This window comes from Pipistrellus hanaki (assembly GCF_964339955.1).
Source record: "Pipistrellus hanaki genome assembly, chromosome: 5".
In the NCBI taxonomy this organism is placed as follows: Eukaryota; Metazoa; Chordata; class Mammalia; order Chiroptera; family Vespertilionidae; genus Pipistrellus; species Pipistrellus hanaki.
In genome coordinates, this window is record NC_140507.1 from 26,185,790 (window position 1) to 26,208,582 (window position 22,793).

The 22,793-nt window shown below is 46.9% G+C and overlaps 2 protein-coding genes across 2 annotated transcripts in view; one reads left to right on the plus strand and one right to left on the minus strand.

Annotated features, from left to right (window-relative positions):
• Window positions 1-14,180, plus strand: part of PFDN1 (prefoldin subunit 1) — a 51,198-nt gene extending 37,018 nt beyond the window's left edge. Inside the window, exon 4 of the mRNA XM_084885123.1 lies at window positions 13,195-14,180. Coding sequence (XP_084741249.1) covers window positions 13,195-13,278 — 84 coding nt within the window. The 3' untranslated portion in view covers window positions 13,279-14,180. The remainder of the gene's footprint in view (window positions 1-13,194) is intronic.
• A 964-nt stretch (window positions 14,181-15,144) lies between these two features.
• The window catches only part of CYSTM1 (cysteine rich transmembrane module containing 1), a 51,129-nt gene continuing 43,480 nt past the window's right edge, over window positions 15,145-22,793 (minus strand). Inside the window, exon 3 of the mRNA XM_084885126.1 lies at window positions 15,145-15,631. Within this exon, the coding sequence (XP_084741252.1) occupies window positions 15,525-15,631 (107 nt within the window). The 3' untranslated portion in view covers window positions 15,145-15,524. The remainder of the gene's footprint in view (window positions 15,632-22,793) is intronic.

A 22,793-nucleotide genomic window follows, 5' to 3' on the forward strand; every position in this document is an offset into this window, starting at 1 on the left:
ATATATCTTCTCGCTTTGAGTTGTAAGAAAAGAGAAATTCTCGACTTGCTTGAACAAGAGAGGAGGATCAGACCGGTTCAGGCTTTTGCTGCACATACCTGTGTGCTAGTCTTGCACCCACAATTGAGTCAATCACACCTCCACTTCCAAGAATGCAAGGTGTTGCCCTTACTTCCTCCCTCAGGAGACACACCTTTACCATGCCTACAGGCCAACTCCACAGTAAACACTGCTGGTTTGATCTCCTTGCTCTTCTTGTAAGACGAGGGCAAACTAAAGATAAACTGTAACAGTAAGACTTGTTTTATTTGGAAGACTTGTAGAATTTTAGTAGTCTTCACTGACCCTGGAGAAGCAGAAATAAAACAATGTATATTGGGAAACCTCTTGCTTTTATAAAATTTGTCTTTATGAGATTTCTTTATTCTGTACTGTATACGTACATTTATTTTTCACATATGGTGGAACTTAGGTAAGTATTCTATCTGGGCTGTAATTTTTGGGTTTCTGTTCGTTTTGTTTTAGGAATGAATCAAAGACCTCAGGGTTGTGATACTGGTAGTGATCTCTCCATCCTTTTCCTGATCTCTTTTACTCAGTTCCTGAAACAGACAAATACTTGTCATATTTATTATATCGTTTGTACAGTTCCACTGCACACAATTCATAGCTGTGGCATTTAGGTCTCTGAAGGACATTCTCTTTGCTGCTTTATTACCTGAATGAAGCATTTCAGCCCTTCTAATCTTCTTTGGGCATAATTATACTGACACTTCTACAACTCTTGTGTTGGACCTGTGCAAAGCCCAGTATCATTGAAGATAGGAAGTAAAATTATTTATCCTGATACTGCAACCTTTTGGTGTATGGGATGATACCCAACCAAGTAAGCCACACCAGCCAGGGTAATATTAAATTTTTAATACGCCATAAGATCCTGAATGATCTGACACAACCTGACCAGTTTCATCCTATATTCATTCATTCTCATATATATTCATATTTTCTTTCTCTTTCCCTAAACCTCCTTCTCTCTCTCTTTACCTTCTCCCTCCCCTTCAGCCTCGCTGACTGTCATTTAGTTTCCAGACATGCTGTGCTCCATTTAACCTTTGCTCATGCTGCTCCATTTGCCTGCAATTGCTCTCTCCCCCACTCTAACCTCTCCCTTTAGTTAATTCTTACTCATCCTTCAGATCTAGTGCAAAAGTGCTTCTGTGATTTCCTTAATTATACCAGGTGTTTCCTCCATTAAACACTGGGCTTTTCCCTCAGAGCCCTCCTAACACGGTGTTAAGTGGCTGTGTATGAAGAAGTGCGACTTGCTCACGGCTCTAAGCCCAGTGCTCTTTGGGTCTGACATATTGGGTGCTCAGTAAGAGTTGCTTAAATGAATTATACGTCAGGTCTTGGTGCTGGGGATGAAACATTAGTCAAGTCCAACAAACTCCCTATTCTTATTCAGATACAGAACATAATAAAGAAATAAGCAGAAAATAGTATATAGCAAAGGTAATGATGTAGAGTATTATTCCTTTTAATTGAGTAATCAAAGTCCTCTTTGAAAACATAAAATGAAAAGCAGCAGCCAACCACTTAAACGTTATCTAGAAGAACAATCCAGGTTGGAGGTGCAGAGGGTGCCCTAAGGTTGGAATTATTTTGGTGGCGTTGTTTAAGCAGGGAAAGGGGAAAAGGGGTAATAAGGTTGGAGCGCCTGGCAGGGATCAGATCGTGCTGGGCCTGTTGCACAGGTTAGGGAGTTTGGATTTTATTCCAATTTTCATGGAAGACATTAGAGAATTTGAGCAGAAAGTAACCTGATTTACATGTTAAACATTCATGACAGCCCTGGCCTGTATTGCTCAATAGTCAGAGTGCTGACTCGCACACCAGAGGGTCGTGGGTTCAATTCCTAGTCAAGCAGATGTATGTGGGTTGCAGATTCGATCTGGCCCTGTGCGGGAGGCAACCAATCAATGTGTTTCTCTTACATTGATGTTTCTCTCTCTCTCCTCTCTCCCACTTTCCCCTCCCTTCCTCTCTCTCTAAAAATCAATAGAAAAATTATCCTCTGGTGAGGATGAACAGCAACAAAAATTATGACAAACGTTCAGGCTTGGATGATGGAGGCTTGGACAAGGCTTGGCAGTGGAGCTGGATAGAAAGAATATTATCTATCTATAATAATAAAAGTGTAACATGCTAATTAGGCCAGATAGCTGAAGGACCTTCTGGAAGTCATTCCAGATGAAGCCGCCACAGTGGGGGTTGAGGCAGAGGCAGTTAGAGGCAATGAGGCAGGCAGGTGAGCACTTAGGGGCTATCAGACAGGCAGGCAGAGTGGTTAGGGGTGATCAGGCAGGCAGGCAGAGTGGTTAGGGGTGATCAGGCAGGCAGACGAGTGGTTAGGAGCCAGCAGTCCTGGAGTGCAAGAGGGATGTCTGACTGCTGATTTGGGATTGGGCCTGAACCAACAGTTAGACATCCCCCTCGGGGTCCCAGCTTACGATAGGGTGCAGGCCAGGCTGAAGGACCCCCTTCCCCTGGCCTGTGCATAAATTTTGTGCACTGGGCCTCTAGTATATATACAGTATATAAAAGGCTAATATGCTAAATGTCCCTTCTACCATCTGACCGGTTGATATGATGTACATTGACCACTAGGGGGCAGGTGCTCAACGTAGGAGCTGCTGAGCTGCAGTGACTTAGCAGCAGCAGTTCTTGGGTGACACACCCCAAAACCAGAGAGGAGGGAGCCCGATTCTTCACAAGGCTGTGTGATTCCACCTTTGGCTGTGGGTGGGTTATGTACCTCTGAATCTGGTTTTCTGTACAGTTGTGTTTGTGTTCCACACCCTATAGCAACTTTGCAGAATGCCCTCTCACACTCTGGGACCCTTTGGGGGATGTGGGAGAGCCGGTTCCAGCCCAATCCCCACAGGCCAGGCCGAGGGACCCCACCTGCCGGAGGGGCCCTCGCTCACTCCTCAGAGGCTGGGGAGGGACTGTGGGTATTGGCTCCAGGGCATGTCTGGCCCCTCTTGCAGTCCTGCCTTTCCAGCCATCTTCTAATTTCCTTTCAATGTGCACAAATCCGTGCACCGGGTCACTAGTTTAGGGATATATTTGGAAGTAAGTTAAGAGTTGCTGATGCATTGGATTGGTAATAAGGGGTTTTACTAAATTTGTATACAGAACATATACACATTATTAAAATTATACAGATTTATTTAATCTGTACACAGAACATATAAGAAATTGGACTAGGTTCAGAGGCAGAAGGGGTGAAATTGGTAGAGGAAATATCAATAATTTAAGATGAATTTATTTTACTGGCAGAAAGCAGTGATTTGAAATGACTTACAATGAAAGTGAAAAAAAGTACTAAAGCAAAGCTGAACATTAGGAAGACAAAAATGACTATAGAATAAATACACAACTATAACACAATGAAGATACCAAAATTGTTTAATATTTTGCTTACTTTGATTTAGTCATCAGTTCAAATAGTTCTGCACCAGGAAGTCAAGAGAAGGCTGAGATTTGGAGGGGCAGCAATGGAAGAATGAGAAAAGATAACCAATAGCAAAGATATGTCATTAGAAACCAGGGCTAAGATCATCCATACCCTCATATTCCCAATTATTATGTAAAGATATAAAAGTTGGACAGTGAAGAAGATAGGCAGGAAAAAATTAATTCATTTGAAATGTGTTGTTGGAGGAGAGCTCTGCAGGTACTCTGGACTGCCCGGAAGAAGAACAGGTGGGTTCTAGAGCAAAGTAAGCCTGAAACAGCACTTGAGGCAAAAATGACAAAACTGAAACTGTCCTACTTGAGGCAGAGTTCTTTGGGAAAGAAAGGAATGCTGGAAAAAACGAGAAGGCAGCAGCAGGCAAAGAGGAAGACTAAATGCAAGATGGGCTGACTCCATAAAAGAAACCATAGGCATGGATCTACAGGTACTAAGCAGGGCAGTTGAGGATGGGACATTGTGGACATCACTCATTTATAGGGTAGCCAGGAGTCAGAGCTGACTCAATGGCCCGTAATACACATCGGGCTTAAAGAGAAGAAAAGAATCAGAGATGGCTTCTGTTTTTTGTTGGTTCGTTTGTTCCTGTGGTTTTTAAGTTGAGCAATTAGATGAGTGGTATTCACTGAGATGGAGAGGACTGAGGGGAACAGAGAATGAAGTGACTATAAATCACCTTGGTTTGACATCCAAGAGGATATGTTTTGCACGCAATTGGATGTATAAATCTGCAATTAAGGGGAAGTCAGGGTTGGAGATATATATTTGGGAGTAATTTAAATTAATTTTTAAAACTGTGGGACTAGCCAAAACCGGTTTGGCTCAGTGGTAGAGCGTCAGTCTGCGGACTGAAAGGTCCCAGGTTCGATTCCGGTCAAGGGCATGTACATTGGTTGCGGGCACATCCCCAGTAGGGGATGTGCAAGAGGCAGCTGGTCAATGTTTCTCTCTCATCGACGTTTCTGGCTATCTCTCTCGCTTCCTCTCTGTAAAAAATCAATAAAATATATATTTAAAAAAAAACTAAAAAACAAAACAAAACTGTGGGACTAGCCCAACTGGTGGCCCAGTGATTTGAGCATCAGCCTATAGGCCAGAAAGGTGATGGTTTGATTCCTGGTCAGGGCACTTGCCCAGGTTGTGGGCTTGATCCCCAATAGGGGGCGTGTAGGAGTTGCCGATCAATGATTCTCTCTCATTGATGTTTTCATCTTTCCTTTTCCCTTCCTCTCTGAAATTAATAAAGATATATATTTTAAAAAATAAATAAAACTGTGGGACTAGTTGAGAGTTTCTAAGAGAAAGTGTAGATGGGGAAAAGAGAAGTTCCAGGGTAGCTTCCTGGAAAATGCCAACATTTTGAAGTTGAACATCGGAATAGGAGTCAGCAAAAGAGAACTTAGACGGAGTGTAGGCAGTGATGTAGGAGGAAAATAGGAGTGTGGTTTCGTGACAGCTAAGAAAAGAAAGTATTTTAAGAATTGTGTTGAGCCGAAACCGGTTTGGCTCAGTGGTAGAGCGTTGGTCTGCAGACTGAAAGGTCCCAGGTACGATTCCGGTCAGGGTCATGTACGTTGGTTGCGGGCACATCCCCGGTAGAGGGTGCAAGAGGCAGCTGGTCGGTGTTTCTCTCATCGACGTTTCTAGCTATCTCTCTCCCTTCCTCTCTGTAAAAAATCAATAAAAATATATTAAAAAATAAAAAAAAGAATTGTGTTGAATGCTGTTGATGAGTAAGAATAGGTTAAGAGAATAGAGAAGTAACCACTGCTTTGGACAACAGAGCTCATTGGTGAGCTGGTCCAGTCAGTTTAATAGAGTAGGTGGACAGGATTGGAGAAGTCTGAGGAGCAAATGGGAGGTAAGGAAATGGAGGCAGCTATTAAAAACAAGTGGTTCAAGAAGTTTTGCTAAGAAGGGGTGGAAGGGGGCAATACCTATAGGGGAATGTGAGGTCAACAAAGATAAAAAATAAAAAAGATTTGCCCCACTAAGAAAGATGTTACAGAGAAAGAGAAATTGAAGATTAAGAAGAAAAGGGATAACTGGGGAGTGAAATTTGGAGTAGGTGAGTGGAGATGGACAGTGCCAGGTGGAAGGGTTGTGTTTTGATAGAAGCAGGGACACTCTCCATTTTAACAATAGGGAAAGAAGGGAGTTTATGTATAGGCGGAGGTCCAGTAGTAGATTTGGTAGTGGGAAGAAGAGGGAATTCTCCTTAGATTGCTTGTATTTTCTCAGTGACTGGAAATGAGAGGGGCAGAGGGGAGAGAATATAGGAGATTTGGGAGAACAAGGGATAAAATAGTAATTTTGGAGAGCAGACAAGTGAACATACTAGGTGTACTGGTTAATGATGTGGATTTTGTAATAAAAGAAAACACGTTAATTTCAAGAGAAACATCAAAAGTGCTTTATTCAAAGTAATGTCCATCGCTAGCTACACATTTCCCCGATCCTTCAGGTAATCTGTGGATACCGTCCCAATAGAACTTTTCTTGTTTTGAGGCAAAACATTCAGAGACCCAATTTTCCACTTCTTTGTATGTTTTGAAGTGCTGCTCAGAAAGTGCGGGTGCCATCGATCAGAACAAGTGGTGATCTGAAGGAGCGAGGTCTGGTGAATACAGTGGGGTCGGTTAATACTTACCAGGCAAGATCTTTTAAAGTGTCTTTAACTGGTTTTAAAGTGCGTGATGGTGCATTATCATGAAGCAAAATTACTTTGCCGTGTCTTCTGGCCCATTCTGGTCGTTTCACGATCAAAGCGTGGTTCAAATTGATTATTTGTTGTCGGTAGTTTTAGAAGCTTATAATACACCAACCACACCTCCCTGATCCCACCAAACGCAGAGCATTGTCTTCTCTCCTAAGTAATTTGGCTTTGCAGTCGGTGTTGATGGTTGACCTGGATCAACCCATGATTTTGTGCATTTGGGATTCTCAAAATAAATCCACTTTTCATCGCCAGTCACAATTTGGTGCAAAAAAGTCTTTCGTGCTATTGAGGCAACATTTTACTGATGACTTTTCGGTTTTCCATTTGTCTTTCATTCAGTTGATGTGGCACCCATTTTCCTTCCTTTACAATATTTCCCATCGCTTGTAAAAGATTGGAAATTGTTTGTTGAGCAATGTTTAATCTTTCTGCAAGTTGTTTTTGAGTTTGACACGCATCTTCATCAATAATGCTCATAATTGTTGGTCTTCAAACTTTTTTTGGTTGACCTGGATGTTCTTTATCATCAATTTTAAAGCATTTAAACCAGTGTTCACAATATCTTGAAATGGCGTATGTTCGTAAGCTTCCCAAACTATATGATAATTTTTTTTTTTAAAATAAAGTAGTGAATTTAAACTTCCCATAAATGCCCTTTTTTTGGCATGACATTTTTAAGCGTAAAAATAACTATGATGTTGCCGAAACTGGTTTGGCTCAGTGGATAGAGCGTCGGCCTGCGGAGTGAAAGGTCGCAGGTTTGATTCTGGTCAAGGGCATGTAACTTGGTTGCGGGCACATCCCCAGTAGGGGGTGTGCAAGAGGCAGCTGATGGATGTTTCTCTCCCATCAATGTTTCTAACTCTCTATCCCTCTCTCTTCCTCTCTGTAAAAAAAATCAATAAAATATATTAAATAAAAATTAAAAAATAACAAAAAAATAACTGATGTTAATACATTACTTCAGCAAATTTGACATATGAAGTTTTTAAAAAATGTATTTTTTTATTCATTTCAGAGAGGAAGGGAGAGGGAGAGAGAGCTAGAAACATCAATGATGAGAGAGAATCATTGATCGGTTGCCTCCTGCATGCCCCCTACTGGGGGGGTCGAGTCCGCAACTCGGGCATGTACTCTTGACCGAAATCGAACCTGGGACCCTTTAGTCCGCAGGCCAACATTTTACCCACAGCCAAACAAGCTAGGGCAACAGATGAAGTTTTAAAGCTTACTGTCAATACAGCAAAATATGATACATATAAAATTGCATGTATATAACTTATATGTAATTCCATCTATTGAAAAATATCTGCATTATTAACTAGTACACCTATTATAAAGGAAGTTTAATAGAATTTCCAAACAGTGTTGAGTGCCATTTGAGATTCGTGATCCTGAATTTAAAGGGAAACGATTCAGCATAGTTAAATGTTTTTCTCCAGCAATATTCAGTTGTTCAGGTACAAGCATGGTGTAGGCAGATGTTTGGGTTTAACCTGGGTTGGCATTTAGCCAGGCAAGTGCAGCAGAAGGAGAGGGACAAAGGAGAAAAGGGTATTTACAAAGGGAATGAACATCAGTGATGGACTGGGCAGGCTAAAGTGGGCAGGAGGGGGAAAGGCTATAGAAGCGGAATGGAAAATGAAAAACTTGTTGCTGAGTGACGTGTTGAACTGCTGGAGAGAGTCATCAGATAGAAATGACCTGAAATAGTGGTGGTGAAATTACTGGTGCTGAGAAGATCTCTAGGATATGACCATCCATGGTCGGCCAGAGTTTGGGTAAAATAAAAATTGTGAGGGGAAAGGAAGCCATGGGATTGATGGCACCCTCTGGCCATTTTACAGTAACACAGACTGAGAGAACAGGAGAATCACTGAGGCTCTTGGGTTTTTAAGTTGGAAGTCGTGGGAGAGACAGTGAGAAGGTGGCTTTGCCTGAGGTTGTTGACTAATAGTAGGGCATGACGCTGGCCGTTGTGTGCTGAAGCTGGATCATTAAGCAGAGGAAGTGTGTGTGGCCAGGAGAGGTCAAACTCAGGGTCAGAAACACGGAGTTCGGAGCAGAGGGCCTCCGAGCACAGATCTCAGAATGTTATGGCAAAGGGAACCAAGAATGCCTGACCTGCTGCCCCCGTAGATGGCATTGGAGGCAGAGGACAAGCCAGCTCTGCTTTTATCCGACACGTCTCCCCCCTTCCCTGAGCGCCATTGTGTTTGTCTTACTATTTTGTCCGTAAGATAAGAGTTCATTTGAAGAAAGAGTTCTGTGACGAAAGAAATAATGGGGGTGTAGGAACTCTGGTATTGTCCAAATCCTCATTTTACAAATGGGGAAATAGAGGGTGCGAGGGGAAACCCTTTTCTGTACCCCAGGAAATGACAAACAGGAAAATATTAATTTAGAGAAGGAGGACAAGCTTCCTAAGAAAAAAAAAAAGATCTGTAGAGAGAGTGTCACAAGATGAATGACTTCAGGAGATCGTGTCATGTCAGCAGAGTTTTAGGAACTTGAGCCTTTTCCTCCGTGAGAGTAGAAGAATGAAACACCAGTCCCTCAGCCTGACTCTCAGAGACCCTCAGCGGATGAGCAGTGAGTCCAATTTCATTTCCCTGGCCATGCTTGAGCCCCACAGGAAATCTCAGAATTTCACACCAGGACAAGGCCCCACAAGAATGTTGCTGCACCCAGGGACTGTGGTTTGCTGCCACTAGAGAGTTTCCTAGAGAGAGGGCTCTGGGGAGATTGCTCAGCAAGACAGAAAGATGCTGCAGTGAGGCCAGCAAATGCCTTCCTGGCATCCTGGAGGTTTGGGTTTAAAATGTCCCATGGAGTTTAGGCAGCATCGCCCCCTTGTAGCTCACGCAGCCTTGTTTCTGAGTAGTTTCTCAAGGATTCGCCACTTCAGGATGGGGGAATTGGGATGGTTTGCTTTCCAGTTTTACAAGTTGGCCTAGTGTGGCATAAGGGCCTGTACTGCTTGTGGGATAAGGCTTTGATGCCCTTTGGGCTCAGTGAGGTTTGAGTGTTAGACCTCTGTACATCCGGGGAGAGCTTAGGAGGCAATGCCAAACACCACAAACAACCTTGAAGGAGAATGGTCAGTTTCTGCCTTTGCTTTCTTTGTAGAGTGTTCCCTGGTCATTTAAACCGGCAGAAAGAATTAGTTAAAAAGGAGCAGTGTGTGTGTGTACAAGTAAATCAGTAAGGCATCATTTCCCATTAAGAAACACTTTAAAATTCTTTTTATTGATTTTAGAGAGGAAGGAATAGATAGATACATTAATGATGAGAATCATTAATTGGCTGCCTCCTGTACACTTCCCACTGGGGATCGAGCCTGCAACCCTGGACATGTGCCCCAGACTGACCTTCCTGGTTCATAGTCGATGCTCAAACACGAAGCTACACCAGCCAGGCAATAAATACATTTTTATTCAGCTGGTATTGAGTTCCTAGTATGTACCATTCCTTCTTCTAGGCATAGACTATATCAGCAAACAGAACGAAGTCCTGCCCTCATGACCTTTTCTTATAAGGGAGGACGGACAGACAGATTCTGCTTCTGCTGGTGGTAGGTGCTACGGAGAAAATCAGGGTGAGAATAGGGACCTAATCAAAAGGCATTTCCCATAAGGTGACACTGAGAAAGGCCTGAGGAAGTGAGGGAGCATGTAGTGTGGCTGCTGGGGAAGAGAGTTCCTACACAGAGAGCCACAGGGCAAAGGCCAGGCAGGAGCTTAGCAGATGGACGGGAGGAACAGCTCGGAGGCCTTTGAGGCCGGAGCTGAAAAGTGAGAGGGAGTTGTGGGTGGGGGGGTCAGAAAGTCAGCTGAGAACAAGACTGTGTGGCTTTTTGAAAAGACTTTTGCCTTTTACTTCTGAGTAAAAACCCATTGGACAGTTTTAAGGGTTAGAAGATGAGTCTGACCAATGTGGAGAAGGAACTCAAGGGGGTCAAGGGCAGAAGAAAGGAAACCACTTATGGGGCTATTCATTCATATGGTCAGATTCTGGATACAGGATTTGTTGATTGATTCCATGTCAGTGTGACAGAAGAGTCAAGGATGACATCAAAGTTTCTGTTTTGAGCAGTTACAAGAATGGGCTTGTCATTTACAGAAATGGGGAAGGCTGGGGTCCATAGATTTCTGGCTTGACTAAATAGTTTTAGGAAGAAGTTGTGGAGATCCAAGAAGAAAAAGTTCGACTTAATCATTGGTTCCTTCATTTTCTCCATTGTCTTTGAAAATTTGACTTGTATTTGCGGTCAATTCTACCACGGTTTTCAGGAGGGGGCGGGACATGGTTCCATGGTACTAACTTTTAGGGATCCTCAGTGTGGTCAGAGGCTCTTTGTGGGTAGATTCTGTCCCTGGTGCATCCCTCATTTCAGGTGCTGTGTTGGTTTCCTAGGGCCTCATAACTAATTACCACAAAGTGGGTGGTTTAAGACAACAGAAACGTATTCTCTCATAATACTGGAGGCTAGAAGTTCAAAATCAAAGTGTTGCAGTGCCCTGCTCCTTCGGTAAGGCCTAGGGAATAATTCTTCCTTCCCTCTTCTGAGCTTCTGGTAGTTGCCGACCATCCTTGACTTATAGATGCAATCCTCCACTCTTCTCCCTCCATTGATGCATGGCATTCTCCCTTTGTCTTTGTGTGGCCTTGTAAGGACACTAATCATTGGATTTATGGCCCAGCCCAATCCAGCATGACCTCATCTTAACTCGGTTACATCTCCAAAGACCATTTTTCCAAATTTAGGTCCCCGTCTCTGGTTCCAGGGGTTAGAACTTCAACACAGGTTTTTATGAGACACAATTCAACCCACAACAGAAGCTTTAATCTGGGTTTGATTACGAGTCTTTTGGGCTTAGATGTGTTTAAGGATGAGATAGGACTTATTGAAATAAAGTTAGAAAACAGGTCGCTCTGGGCTAGGGATGCCCTGTCTGTTGTGATGAAAAACTTTTTTCTTGTCTAGCAAATTTAGGTAAACTGAAGATTTAAAAATAAACAAGTTCATTTTTTATTATTTTTTGAAACTTGAAGACTTTAGGATATGCAGTGGTAAAATCATGAAGAAGTCATGTAACTGGAAGACAGAAGGAATAAAAATGATAAAATGAAGAATTTTAAAGAATCACTTTGATTTTGACCGGAATTGAGGCCTGGACTGTAGGTAGAAAAGCTCTTGCTGATGTTCCAAGTTTGTGGTTTTGCTGGTTGGGCAGCAAGTTGGCAGAAATGGAGTGCCTCGCGCCTGCGACCCTGAGCCCCGGCTGACTACGGCAGAGGACGCTGTTCGCTCCACTAGCCTTTCCCTTAGATCCCACGGGGCTGGATGCTACACGGCACTATCGAGCTGCTATCGAGCTGCCTCTCCCCTTCCGTGCAACACCCAGCGCATTCACATTCTTCAGTGCTGTGTCAGGCGTTTATTAGTATTTCTTCCTTTGTAACTCACCACAAGTACAGTCTAAAGGTTGTTTATCAAAGAAAGTTTAAGTTTCCACTATGATATCACATTGATAGGACTATGTCAGGTCTAGCAGTGTAATTAAAATTCTTTAGCAAGAACATACACTTGTGGCCAACAAATTATATGGTTCTGTGAGTTTTTATGGTGCTCCTGTTGTTTGTAAGGAATTGTGTGGAAGTTGGACAGATGGGAGGTGGGTAAAGAGATACCGCCTTTTCTCATCTTCAGGAAATTTGAAGTAAGAAGACAAACAGGAATTAGAGGTTCACATAAAAACTGATAGATTGGTAGATGCCACATTTGGCACCTGCAGGAAAAAAAAAATCTAAATGTATTGTTTAATAAGTACCTGGGTAGGGAGTGGGAGAAGCTAGAGGCAGGGATATGTAGTGAGGTTTAGTGGCACAGGCCTCGAGTGATAGTGGGATTCACTTAGATTTTCCTGCAAGGCCTGCCAGGCCTGGCTGCTCACCTGTCCTTGGCCCTAGCCTTTCCCTGGCTCTTCTGGGCACTCTAGCGGTCAGTGTGAAACCACAGCAGCTGCTCGTGCGAAGGGGTAGGTTTGAGAGGGCACTGGCCGCATCTGCACCGCCTGGGCCAGTGCTCTGCACGACTGGCTTAGTCACACACATCCTTGGAGGGGGTTATTTTGAGTTTTCCTCAAAAAGGGAGCCTTCATTTCATGTCTGGAAGGTGGGAATGCAGCCACAACTATGTCTTCAGGGCAGGGACCGGCGGTGAAGCCACCATGCTTCTGGGGTGACCACAGGGCAAATAATGTACGGACATCATTTCCTTTGACTAATCTTTTGTAATCCTGGTCCAGATGTGGCTCCTGAAAGTCAAGTTCTTTGTCTAGGTTGAGATTTTTAATTTAGGACCCAGATGGGGAAGGTGGTAAACTTCCAAAGGGTCTGTTTTCCTCGGTGTGTCACTGTCCTGGATTCCTGGCAGGCGGGTTTCATTAGAAAAGCAGATTTCACCCTGACTCATCTGCCTCGGTGAGATGTGTGATACAGCTTTTTACAATAGCACTCACGAAGCCTGTCGTCTTGCTGGACAGAGCAGAGGGTACACGTCCATTCAGCAGTGGTGGCTACTGGACCTGGCTGGGCCCATGGAAAACCTTGACAGACAGTCTGCTATGGGGCTGGAGCTTTGTCCTGGAATTTCCTGGCCTTTGGTGTAAATTCATGTATCCCGACGCCTGTGTTTAGAGTCTACTTCCTTCTAGGGGAAGAGTGCCACTGCCGTCCACGCACTCTGCTTTCTGTACCAAGCGACCTCCTCCCCCCGCGGGTCCGGGGTCCGGGGTGTGTACCTGGCTCCCGGTCAACAACATGCTCTGGAAGTCACCGGTCACAGAGGAGAAGCCATGGCCTCTGGGCATAAAAGTTGTATCTGCCAACCCGTCCCAGTCACCCTAACCTTGTTTCTCACCTCACATTGCAGCAGAAAAAGTCCTACCTGGAGCGCAGCGTGAAGGAAGCGGAGGACAACATCCGGGAGATGCTGATGGCGCGAAGGGCACAGTAGGCAGCCTCTAGGAGCTTTTCCTCCCGCCCCTCCCATTCCTGGCAGGGACGGGGGCTCGTGCAGGGAAGTAGCCTCTGCTGTGCTCTGATGGACCTTCTATCCGGGTGGCCTGGTACCCCCATGATTTCTACATCACCCTGAGCCCCTTTCAGACCCCAAGACCGTATTTTTTATCCTGCTCTGCCTGCCATCTCCGCCTGGGACACTCTTCTCCCCGGGACGAGCCTGAACTCCCCGGACAGGGGAGATGGGAGCCAGGACAGGTAGGGGAGCTGTGCCCAGGCCCCCCACTAGTCATCTGGTCAGACCAATAAAAGGCATCTGTGCCACTCTGCCAAGTTTGCTTTTCTTGAGCCGACGGATGAGAACAGAGAGGCAGAGGCTCTCTCTACCTGAGCTCCTCCCTGTCCCTCTGGGGCTGTGGCCCTGCTCCTTCTGCATCGAAGTCCCCACACTTATTTTTTCCTCTGTGATCCTTCAAGTAAACCCCTCAAGCTCACCGCCTCCATGGGATGTGCAAGCAGGAAAGCAGGGAGACCAGGGCATAGCTGAATGTAGTGAGGACAGCAGTCTTCGGCGGCAGTATGCCTGAAGAGTCCTGCTTTCCCCCAACATCCCAGAAGAGAATTTACTAATAAGCCCGCAGCCCCTCCAGGACCGTCTGTCTCCCTTTGATCATCAGGTGAACACGCCTCCCGAGGCCTCCCAGCGGCTTGGGGTGGTGGTGTGTGGGAGCTGCTTATCCTGGTCAGGAGAGCCAGTTATTCAACTTTTAGGAATTTTGTTTCAAACCAGTTGTTAAACACAGCCATTATTCAAAATTAAATTATGTAACTTTACAATTAAATTATTAAAGAACAAGGGTAATAAATATTCAAAACATCTCTCTTCCTAATAACGAAGTCTGCCTGTGATCTATGTTTCTGAGGTTAACAGTCTTAATCTGGACGGTGGAACCACTTCATAACAGTGCTCTCTTGTACTTCTCTTCCCAACTCCCAGGACATCATGGGAACTTGAAATCAGCTATGGAGGGACCCATTTACTCCACAGAAATCAGAAATCTCTACAAAAGCATGGCATTGTGTTTATTTTTAAAGAGAGTAAACTGGTAAATATTCATAAGCATATCACTGCTTAGAGCACATGTGTCAAACACAAGGCCCGCGGGCCAAATCCGGCCGGCCAGGCCTTGCAATGTGGCCCGCACCGCGCTGTCATCACTGCACTCCGCTGTCAGTTTATGACATTGTCAGTTTATGACTGTTCAGTAAACCATTCGGCCCGCGATTTAGGCTGGATTTTAGATTTTGGCCCCTTCTCTGATTGAGTTCGACACCCCTAGCTTAGAGGGAAGGTGGGCAGGGAGTTGTCAACTGCAGCCTCTTGGGGCTGGCAGGGCAGGCCCTTAAGGGAAGCTCTGACTTGCTGCTCTGGTAGCTCAGCGCCACCCTGTGGCCAAAGCTAAGATGGGTAGCATGGTTTCCTGATTTGAATTGTGTGTGCGTGTGTGTGTGTCAGCAGGAAAAGAAAGCTTTGGGTCTGGCTGGACTCTGGACTCTGGTTCTCCTTCCTGCCAGAGACGGCCTATAGTTACCAAGAGGCCCTTTCCTCGGCTCTGGGTAAAGTGAGTCTGGCTCATTGGTGAGCCCACCTTTGAATGGGTCTAGGGAGAAAAGGCTAGCTTGGCGAGGGCCCCATGACCTGACTGAAGGCCCCAGCCTTGGGACCTAGTTTCCTAAAAACACCCACCCTGCCCACCAGCAGCCAGAATGAAAAGGCAAATAAGCGCCTCCTCACATACCGGACAGCGGCCACTAGCTGAGATACCCACAGCTTACATTTTACCTGGAATAATTCAGACAGTTGAAGTTTAGACAAATTTATTGAAACATACAGGGTGTTAGCAAAGAAATCATTCAGTGATATGTTACATTTGCCACTACTTTGAATGTGTACTTTAAAAATTATAAATATATATTTCATAACCAAGCCTTTGGCCAAAAAAATAGAAGGGAAGTCATTTAGCACATTTGTGAAAGGCCAATAGGAAATTAATTTTGAACATTAGAAAGATAAAGTCACTGGATTAAACATCAGCAACCCCTGCTAACCTAGAGTCCACTGTGTTGAAGGCAGAAGTGTCTGCGCAGAGCTAGTCATTTAATTGAGCAATCAGAGGAGATGGGGCAGGCACACCTGTTGGAGGTGACAGAAGAGCTGGCGGGACAGCAGGGACAGGCCGGTCAGGTGAGCATGTCCCAGAGGCAGCAACAGCAGAGAGCCGTCCAGCACGCCGTGAGGCAGGAGGATGCGCCCAGGTCATCCCTTCTTTGGTCTTCTACCACGTACACTGGAGAGGAGAGAGGAGAGAGGGTGAGAACGAATGGCGCAAACCCTGGGCCCCACAGAGCCCGTGCCTCCCAGACCAGGCGCCTTTCTGCTTATGCTGCTGTGGATAGTGAAGGGAGGAAGGGGCTGAGCACCTCAGCTACCCCCCCCCCCCCCCCAGGACACTGATTCCTACAGGGAACCCATACTGCTGCCTGGCACCAAGGCAGCCAGAATTTAGATAAGAAAAGTCCATTGCGATCTGGCCAGCGTTGGTTTATAAACCAAGCAACACTCTACTGTTAGTAGGTCCCGTACCCTATAGAGGTCTGAGGGAAATGCTTCTTTAGATACAACTGAGCCCTTGCCCAAGAGAGAGAATAACAAAAATCTTCTAAAAGAAGAACTAAGAATCTTAGTTTTTCATACCTGGGAAATGAACAATATCAGAATGTGTCTCAACCTCTAAACTCTGACATAACGCTGTGGAAGGCAGGGATGAAAACCTGGTCTGTAGGAGGGATGCCAGAGCCTAACATGCTTCCTGTGTCCAGAATGGAGCTGGACACCGAAGCCCTGCCAGGACCGAGTGCGCTGTTAAGAGATTTGAGTGCAAAACAAACCCAGAGGTCAAGAAGGACCCCAGCCACCCTTTACTCGGCAGCTGGTTTGCGGCCTCTCTTCCCTTAAGGACATCCTTAAAATGCTGATGGTCAACCCTGGCCTCCGAGAATCTGGGCCACTTTTAAGAAAATCTGAAAACCACCACCATCAGACTGTTTTAGGCAGTTAGGATTTTAAACTTTCTGAAAGTTCATGAATACATGAATCTTATAAATTAAGCCAGTTCTTTGGCAATCTTGTTTCAGTTCTATTTTTGCCTATCTATTTTTATACCTCCTCTCTGGGTAACTTCCTCTCTGGAGCCTGGTATGGTAGCCAGAATATGCCGGTTAGTATGAGCTTTCCAAGTTTCTCCCATTGTATCAGTGGCCCTCCACCGAGACATCCCCTTCCCTTCTCTTCGTCTCAGTGTGCTTCCATTTGGCCCCACTCAGCAACACAGGCAAAGTTGTTCAGGGTCTGGGTCTCAAGACTTATCACCAGGAAAGCTTAGTTGAAGGGAAGATAACCCATTTGTTCTAAGGCCTGATAAGGTGTGTTACCTGACTTAGTCCTAACAAAAACCCTGAGACAGATATCTCCATCATTCCTATTTCACACGTAAGGAACTCCAGGTTTACAGAGATTAAAGTTTCTTGTTCAAACACACATGACCAGGCAGGGGCAGGATCTGAACTCAGGCCTTTGACAAGCTAGGCCTGCCCAGGCCCAACTAGGATAGAAAAGGGAGTAGGAGTGAATGGGCTCTAGGACAGTCCTCTCACACCAGCCAGAGTCCACCCTACCTACTGAAGGCCTGGGCCCTCCAGACTCGGGTCACTGCAGCAAGTGTCACCTGCCATCTGCCTAGATGGCAGGCCTAGTCCCCTGGACAGTGCCACTAGCTGAGATTCCTTGGACAGGGAAACTGAGGACACAATTGCCTGTGGCTGTGGAACCCCTTGAGTAATCCCTTCCTGTCGTCGCACTGGCTCTGCTGCCCTGCCAGCTCTAGAAGCAGCCTGCTTGACCCAGGCCTGAGACCCAGCCCAGGGTGGGTGGCCATGTGCAAGTTCCTGCTGTTTCTTTAAGCTGCCATTTATGAGGTGTTCACAGATGGGCAGGACCAGTGCCACTCAGTCTGCCCAGCCCTGTCCCTCTCACCGCTTCTCTCCGGTCAGAACCACTGAACCGCAGGCAGCTTAGTCAGGAGCACAAAAATGTCCCTGCCTCACTTCCTCTATCACTTTCTCCTTTAGTTCAGCTTGTCCTTGCCAGGCCGTATTTCACATGACACACTCCGAATCCTGGGGCGATAAGTACGCTGAGCGCCTTGCTCCCAGACACTGTCCGCGGAGTTAGAAATAGCCAGTCTGGCTGGGAACGGAGGACTTGCACCAGACGGCTGCCTCGGCCTCCACACGGGTGGTGAGTGCGGTACATACCTTAGAAACCCGAGTCACATTTCCTGGAGCACCAACTCTTCCAAAGCCCTCGTGACCTTTTCCTTTCCGTTAGCTGAGGACAGAATCTCTGCCCCAGACTGTCAAGAAGATGGGGTGGTGGAAAGTCCCCGGGCCGGGCAGGTGTGGAGGTAAAGGGACTTGCTCTGAGGAAGACCTCACAGTTCCTCACAGCGTACCCCCTGTGGGCCCAGAGTGGCATGTTTTTCACCTGTACCTCCCTAGATGCCTCACCTACCTGGAGGGTCTGCTGCACGGCCTAGACACCACTGCTCCTCACCTTCCGCTCGTCCCCATCCCTGCCACCCAGTGATGACTCTGCCTGAGAGCGCCGCCTCCACCTGGCTGGCCTGCCAGAATGCAGCCCCTGCTGACCAAGTCCTGGGCCATGACTCCCCCCTGGGGACTCGAAGCCAGGGGGCCGCATGTGCACGAAGTCACCAGCAGCATTGGGTGCAGCAGGGGCCGAGGCGCAGGTGATGCCAGTTACATACTCCCTACCCAGGCCACGTGGCCTTCCTGGCCATGGTCCCTTCTGGCATGCAGGACCAAAAAGGGCAGAACTATGGCTATGTAAGATGTTAAATTATGTAACTTTACAATTAAATTATTAAAGACCAAGGGTTATAAATATTCAAAACTAAATCTGCCTGTGATCTATGGCTATGTAAGAGGAAGCTGGGCAAACAGTATACAGAAACTGTGCCATTTCTATAACTCTTACGTAAGCCTTAAGTTATTTGAGAATAAAAGGTTTATAAAAAAAAGGAGGGGGCAGGGAGGAGAATCAGAAAGCAGTGGGGGTTGGGAACAGGCAATTCAGCAGTCAGTGCCCTGGTACAGGGGCTGCTCAGATTGAGCTCCTTGGAGATCAGGTGCCCCACTGTGGGCAGCTTAGGGACAGGAAGGGTAGGGCCAATCTGTTGACATACACATCAGCCTAAAGACTCCCCCCTATGAGCCGTCCAGTGGTTTGGTAGCCAAGGCCACCCTGTCCAGCCAGTGCCAGAGCCTGTGCCCTGGACCCAGGCAGGAAGGCACTGAAGGGCTCTCTTCCTAGAAAACTGCTGTTGAATTGGAATCAGGGTCAGCCTGCTTGTCGCTCTTGCCCCCAAGCAGTCCTCTGGCACCAACCCTCAGTGGTTTCAGTTCCAGCCCAGGGTGGGGCCTACCAAGGGGCTTTGCCATGTCAATGCAAGTGGAACGGAGAGGGAGAGGAAGAGGGAGAAAGGGGAGGGAAGGAAGGGGATATGAGCATACAGTTTGACCCAGAGGCCCACAAAGGTCAGAAAGGCCCCAGGCAAGTCTTGGGTGCAAAGCAGCTTCTGTCAGAGGCTCCCACTTACCCTCTTGCCTCTGTGCTAGAAGCAGAGTAAACAGAAAAGGTGCTAGGAGGCCTATAGTCCTTGTGCCCAGCTGCCTGCCCACCAAGCCCTGGGGTCTTCTGCAGGCCACCAGCCCACTACATCCTCGCCAGACACACCCCCGCAGCCCGTTCTAGGACTACCGTAGTGTGCAGCCGCAAAGTGCCATTCACACAACCTGGCTCTGGGCAGGCAACAGGCACGGGGAGCTCTGGCCACGGGGGCCAGGGCAGAGACGACTCACAAGAAACTGAGCAGAGGCCTTTTCAGCTGAAGGCTCTTCAGCTCCTTCCTGGAATCTGAAACCTTTATTTGCTCAGCTCAGACATTTTAAATGATTAATCAGATGCTGTTGGTAATGGAGCCTTATAGCCCATCCCTTCGTGAATGCATCTGTAATAGTCACAACCCAGAAGCTAATAAGGACCCCAAGAAGGAGTGGGGCCTCCCAGAGTTCTGACATCTGGCGCCCTCTGGCTCTAGAAACAAGGAAGTCCACCTTAGCATCTGCGGCCCAGACCAGGAATGGCCCCCAGGGCTGCTTCCCAGCTGCGAAGACCACCACAGCCACTGCGCTTTCCAAGAAGTGCCCCCAGCGAAATGACAGCTTTGCTAGAGGCAGGAGGCCTGGAGCCTTGCTCTCCTCAGCCCACATTGAGAACCTAAGTCAACAGAGACCCAGCCAGCCTTTCCAGGGGTGTCAGAGCTGCTGGAACAAACCAAGAGGCAGGCAGGGAGGGACAATCTTAAGGCAGCAATAGGTTGGATTCTGCCCCATGCAGGGCGGAGGGAGAGCACAAACGTGTCACGGATGCGCATGTGCAGTGGGATCAGTTAGTACTCAGCACAGGGCTGCACTGGTGAGGACACGTCCTAGAGGCAGTGCCACTGTGTCACTGTGCAAGCTCGTGAGCACCAGGCTAAGTGTGCTGGGGTGTGTGTGTGTGTGTGTGGGGGGGGGGGGGGGGAAGAGTGGCTAGGAATAGCAGAGGCGGTGAGGGTGTCATTTAACCTGGAGGTTAAGAGCCGGAGAGGTTAGGAATACTTTCCACTTTCCTCTTCCTCCACAGGGAGGTGGGGAGAGGGGCTGGCACAGCCCTGGCCTGGTTTTGCAGCAGCAGCCTTGGCCTGCTAAGCTTGGGGCCTTCCCCAGGCATCCAGAATATGTCCCCCAGAGAGTCAGGGCCCATTGCCTCAGAACCACCTGAGAGATGGAGTGAATTTCAGGGTCCTTCCTGGAAGCCACTCAGCCATCTTCAGCAGGCTGTGGGGGGGGGGGGGGGGAGGAAAGGGGGGGAGGTGCTGGCCCAGAACAAGGCATTCCTGGGGGGGGGGGGGGGGTGGAGGAGAGGTGGCTGGACTATCCCCCTAAAGAGGTCTACTCCAGACTTTCCTTGGCCGCCACCCCTAGGGTTGCTTCATTGTTTAAGGACAGTATCTCTGGGGCTCTGCCCAACTTCCATTCCCAGTGCTGCCACTGATGGCTGTGTGACCCTGAGCAAGCGCCATCTCCCCTGGGCCCCCGTCTCCTCACTTGTGAAATGGGAAGAGCAGTGCCTAAGCCTATGTTTTATGACAAAAACCAGACAGTGTAAAGTGCTTGGCCCAGGGCCTGGCATACAGTGAAGGAGGGAGGACTTCATAAATAGGAGCCACCATGTGGTGACGTCCTACAGAAGAAACCACCAAAAACGTGGGTTTTCTTCTTCTGAGTCTGAGTGAGAGCGGGGCTTATAGCCAATCCATATTCAGATTAGCATTTGTGTGTGTGGCTCCAAATCATCACAGGATGGCAGAGCGGAGGCCCTGGCAGTAGTCCATGGTTGGCACAGCTGCTCTCAGGGAAAAGGGAAAGAAGAACCCCCACCCCTGGGGGGCAGACACACAGCTTCAGCTGCTGAGACACCCCTCAGAGACCAGAGGGTGAGATGTTCAGGAACATCCCGTTTCCTTAGATGATGGTGTAAGGAAATCCGCACATACAGTGAGAATGGGAGCATTTGCTGAGATGTGATGAGTCTGTGACTATCCTTAAGACAATGTCAACATAAGGGCTGCAGGAAGTACAGGCTATGAAACAATAGGAAAGAGAATGGTCAAGTTAGAAGGGATGTACGTAATTAAAGGATTAAAAACAAGAGTTAAGTGTTTCTCCTTATGCCTTAAAAACACACACAACTGTTGCCTACAACAGTGTTTCCCAACCATCTCTCATGATGAGAATCACCTGGTGGAGTTGTTAAAACACAGATTCCTGAATCCCAACTAAGAAGTGCTAAACTAGAATTTTTGGGAACATATAGGTAAAATTGTATACTTAACTAGTGCTCTAAGAGGCATCCAGCCAGCCTTTAGGAGCACTAGTTAAGTATACAATTTTACCTATATGTTCCCAAAAATTCTAGTTTAGCACTTCTTAGTTGGGATTCAGGAATCTGTGTTTTAACAACTCCACCAGGTGATTCTCATCATGAGAGAAGGTTGGGAAACACTGGCCTACAAGGCCAAAGGGTCAAGGGCACACACCTGGGTTGCAGGCTCCGCCCAGGCCCAGGCCCTTATCGGGCTCGTGCAGGAGGCAACCAATGGATATTTTTCTCACATCGATGTTTCTCTCTCTTCCCTTTCTCTTCTACTCTCCCTAAAAATCAATGGAAAAATATCCTCAGGTGAGGATTAAAACAAACTAAAAGCCAATCCTGTGTGATCAGCTCACAAACGAATCTCAAAAATTCCATCAGGAAAGAAACTGTGTTTTGGGGAGAAAAGAGTATCTTTCAAGAGGCAGCTTTCGGCTGTGTTTTGGTCTAGGAAAATAAAAAGCAGAGATGGGGTAAAGGAGCTGACAGCATTTTCTGTCCGTCAGCACAGAATATTAAAGTGAAAGCACCATCCTCCCCCCATTCTTTCACCCCACAAAAGGAGATGCTGCAGAAGAGAAGAAGGTTGCTGAGGAGCCCGAGCAGGACATGTGTGCGAGAACACAGCACAGACCACTTTCCTCTCTGACACAATCAGTGCTGGAAGCTGACCAGAGATACTTTCCAGCAAAGACCATGCTGGTCTACAAGTGGAAAAGTGGAACTCACCCTGCTCAAAAAACAGAAAATAAGCCCCCTCCCAACACACACACACACCAACCAAAGAGGAGGTCAAAACCAGTGTCCACATCCTTGCTACCAACTTTGGGAGTTGGACAGACCCAAGCTGAGACCCTGGGCCTGTTCATTGCTAGGTGACCTTGGGTAAGTCATTTGACCCCTTAGAGCCTCTCCTCCCTCCTCTATTGGAAGGACAGATAGTTGTGGAGACTCCTGCCTTATATAACATGGGAAATGAGGACAAAAGTATTAAAAAAGATCAGTTAACAAACGGGAAAGTTTCATCATGGGGATTCTTAGTGAGATCATATAGTACATTTTAAATGTTATAGTCACAATTTGATACACACTCCACTGTTTATGTCCATAAAACTGAAGAACTGAGATGCCAGGTGTTCTGGTGCAGCATCTACATTCGCACCCCCGCGCCTCGCCCCAGTCCAGGCCCAGAGTGTGCAGGGTCCCGCACATGCACAGAGCTGATTGAAAGGTTGAACAGCTTTGGGATGGGGTAGGGTAGGGTGGGGAATCTACCCAGATGAATTTATAAAATGAAAGACGTATAGATAATATTAGTTTTTTGTAAGTTTGAGCAGATAATAAAAAACCTCATGCTGAGCCGAAACCGGTTTGGCTCAGTGGATAGAGTGTCG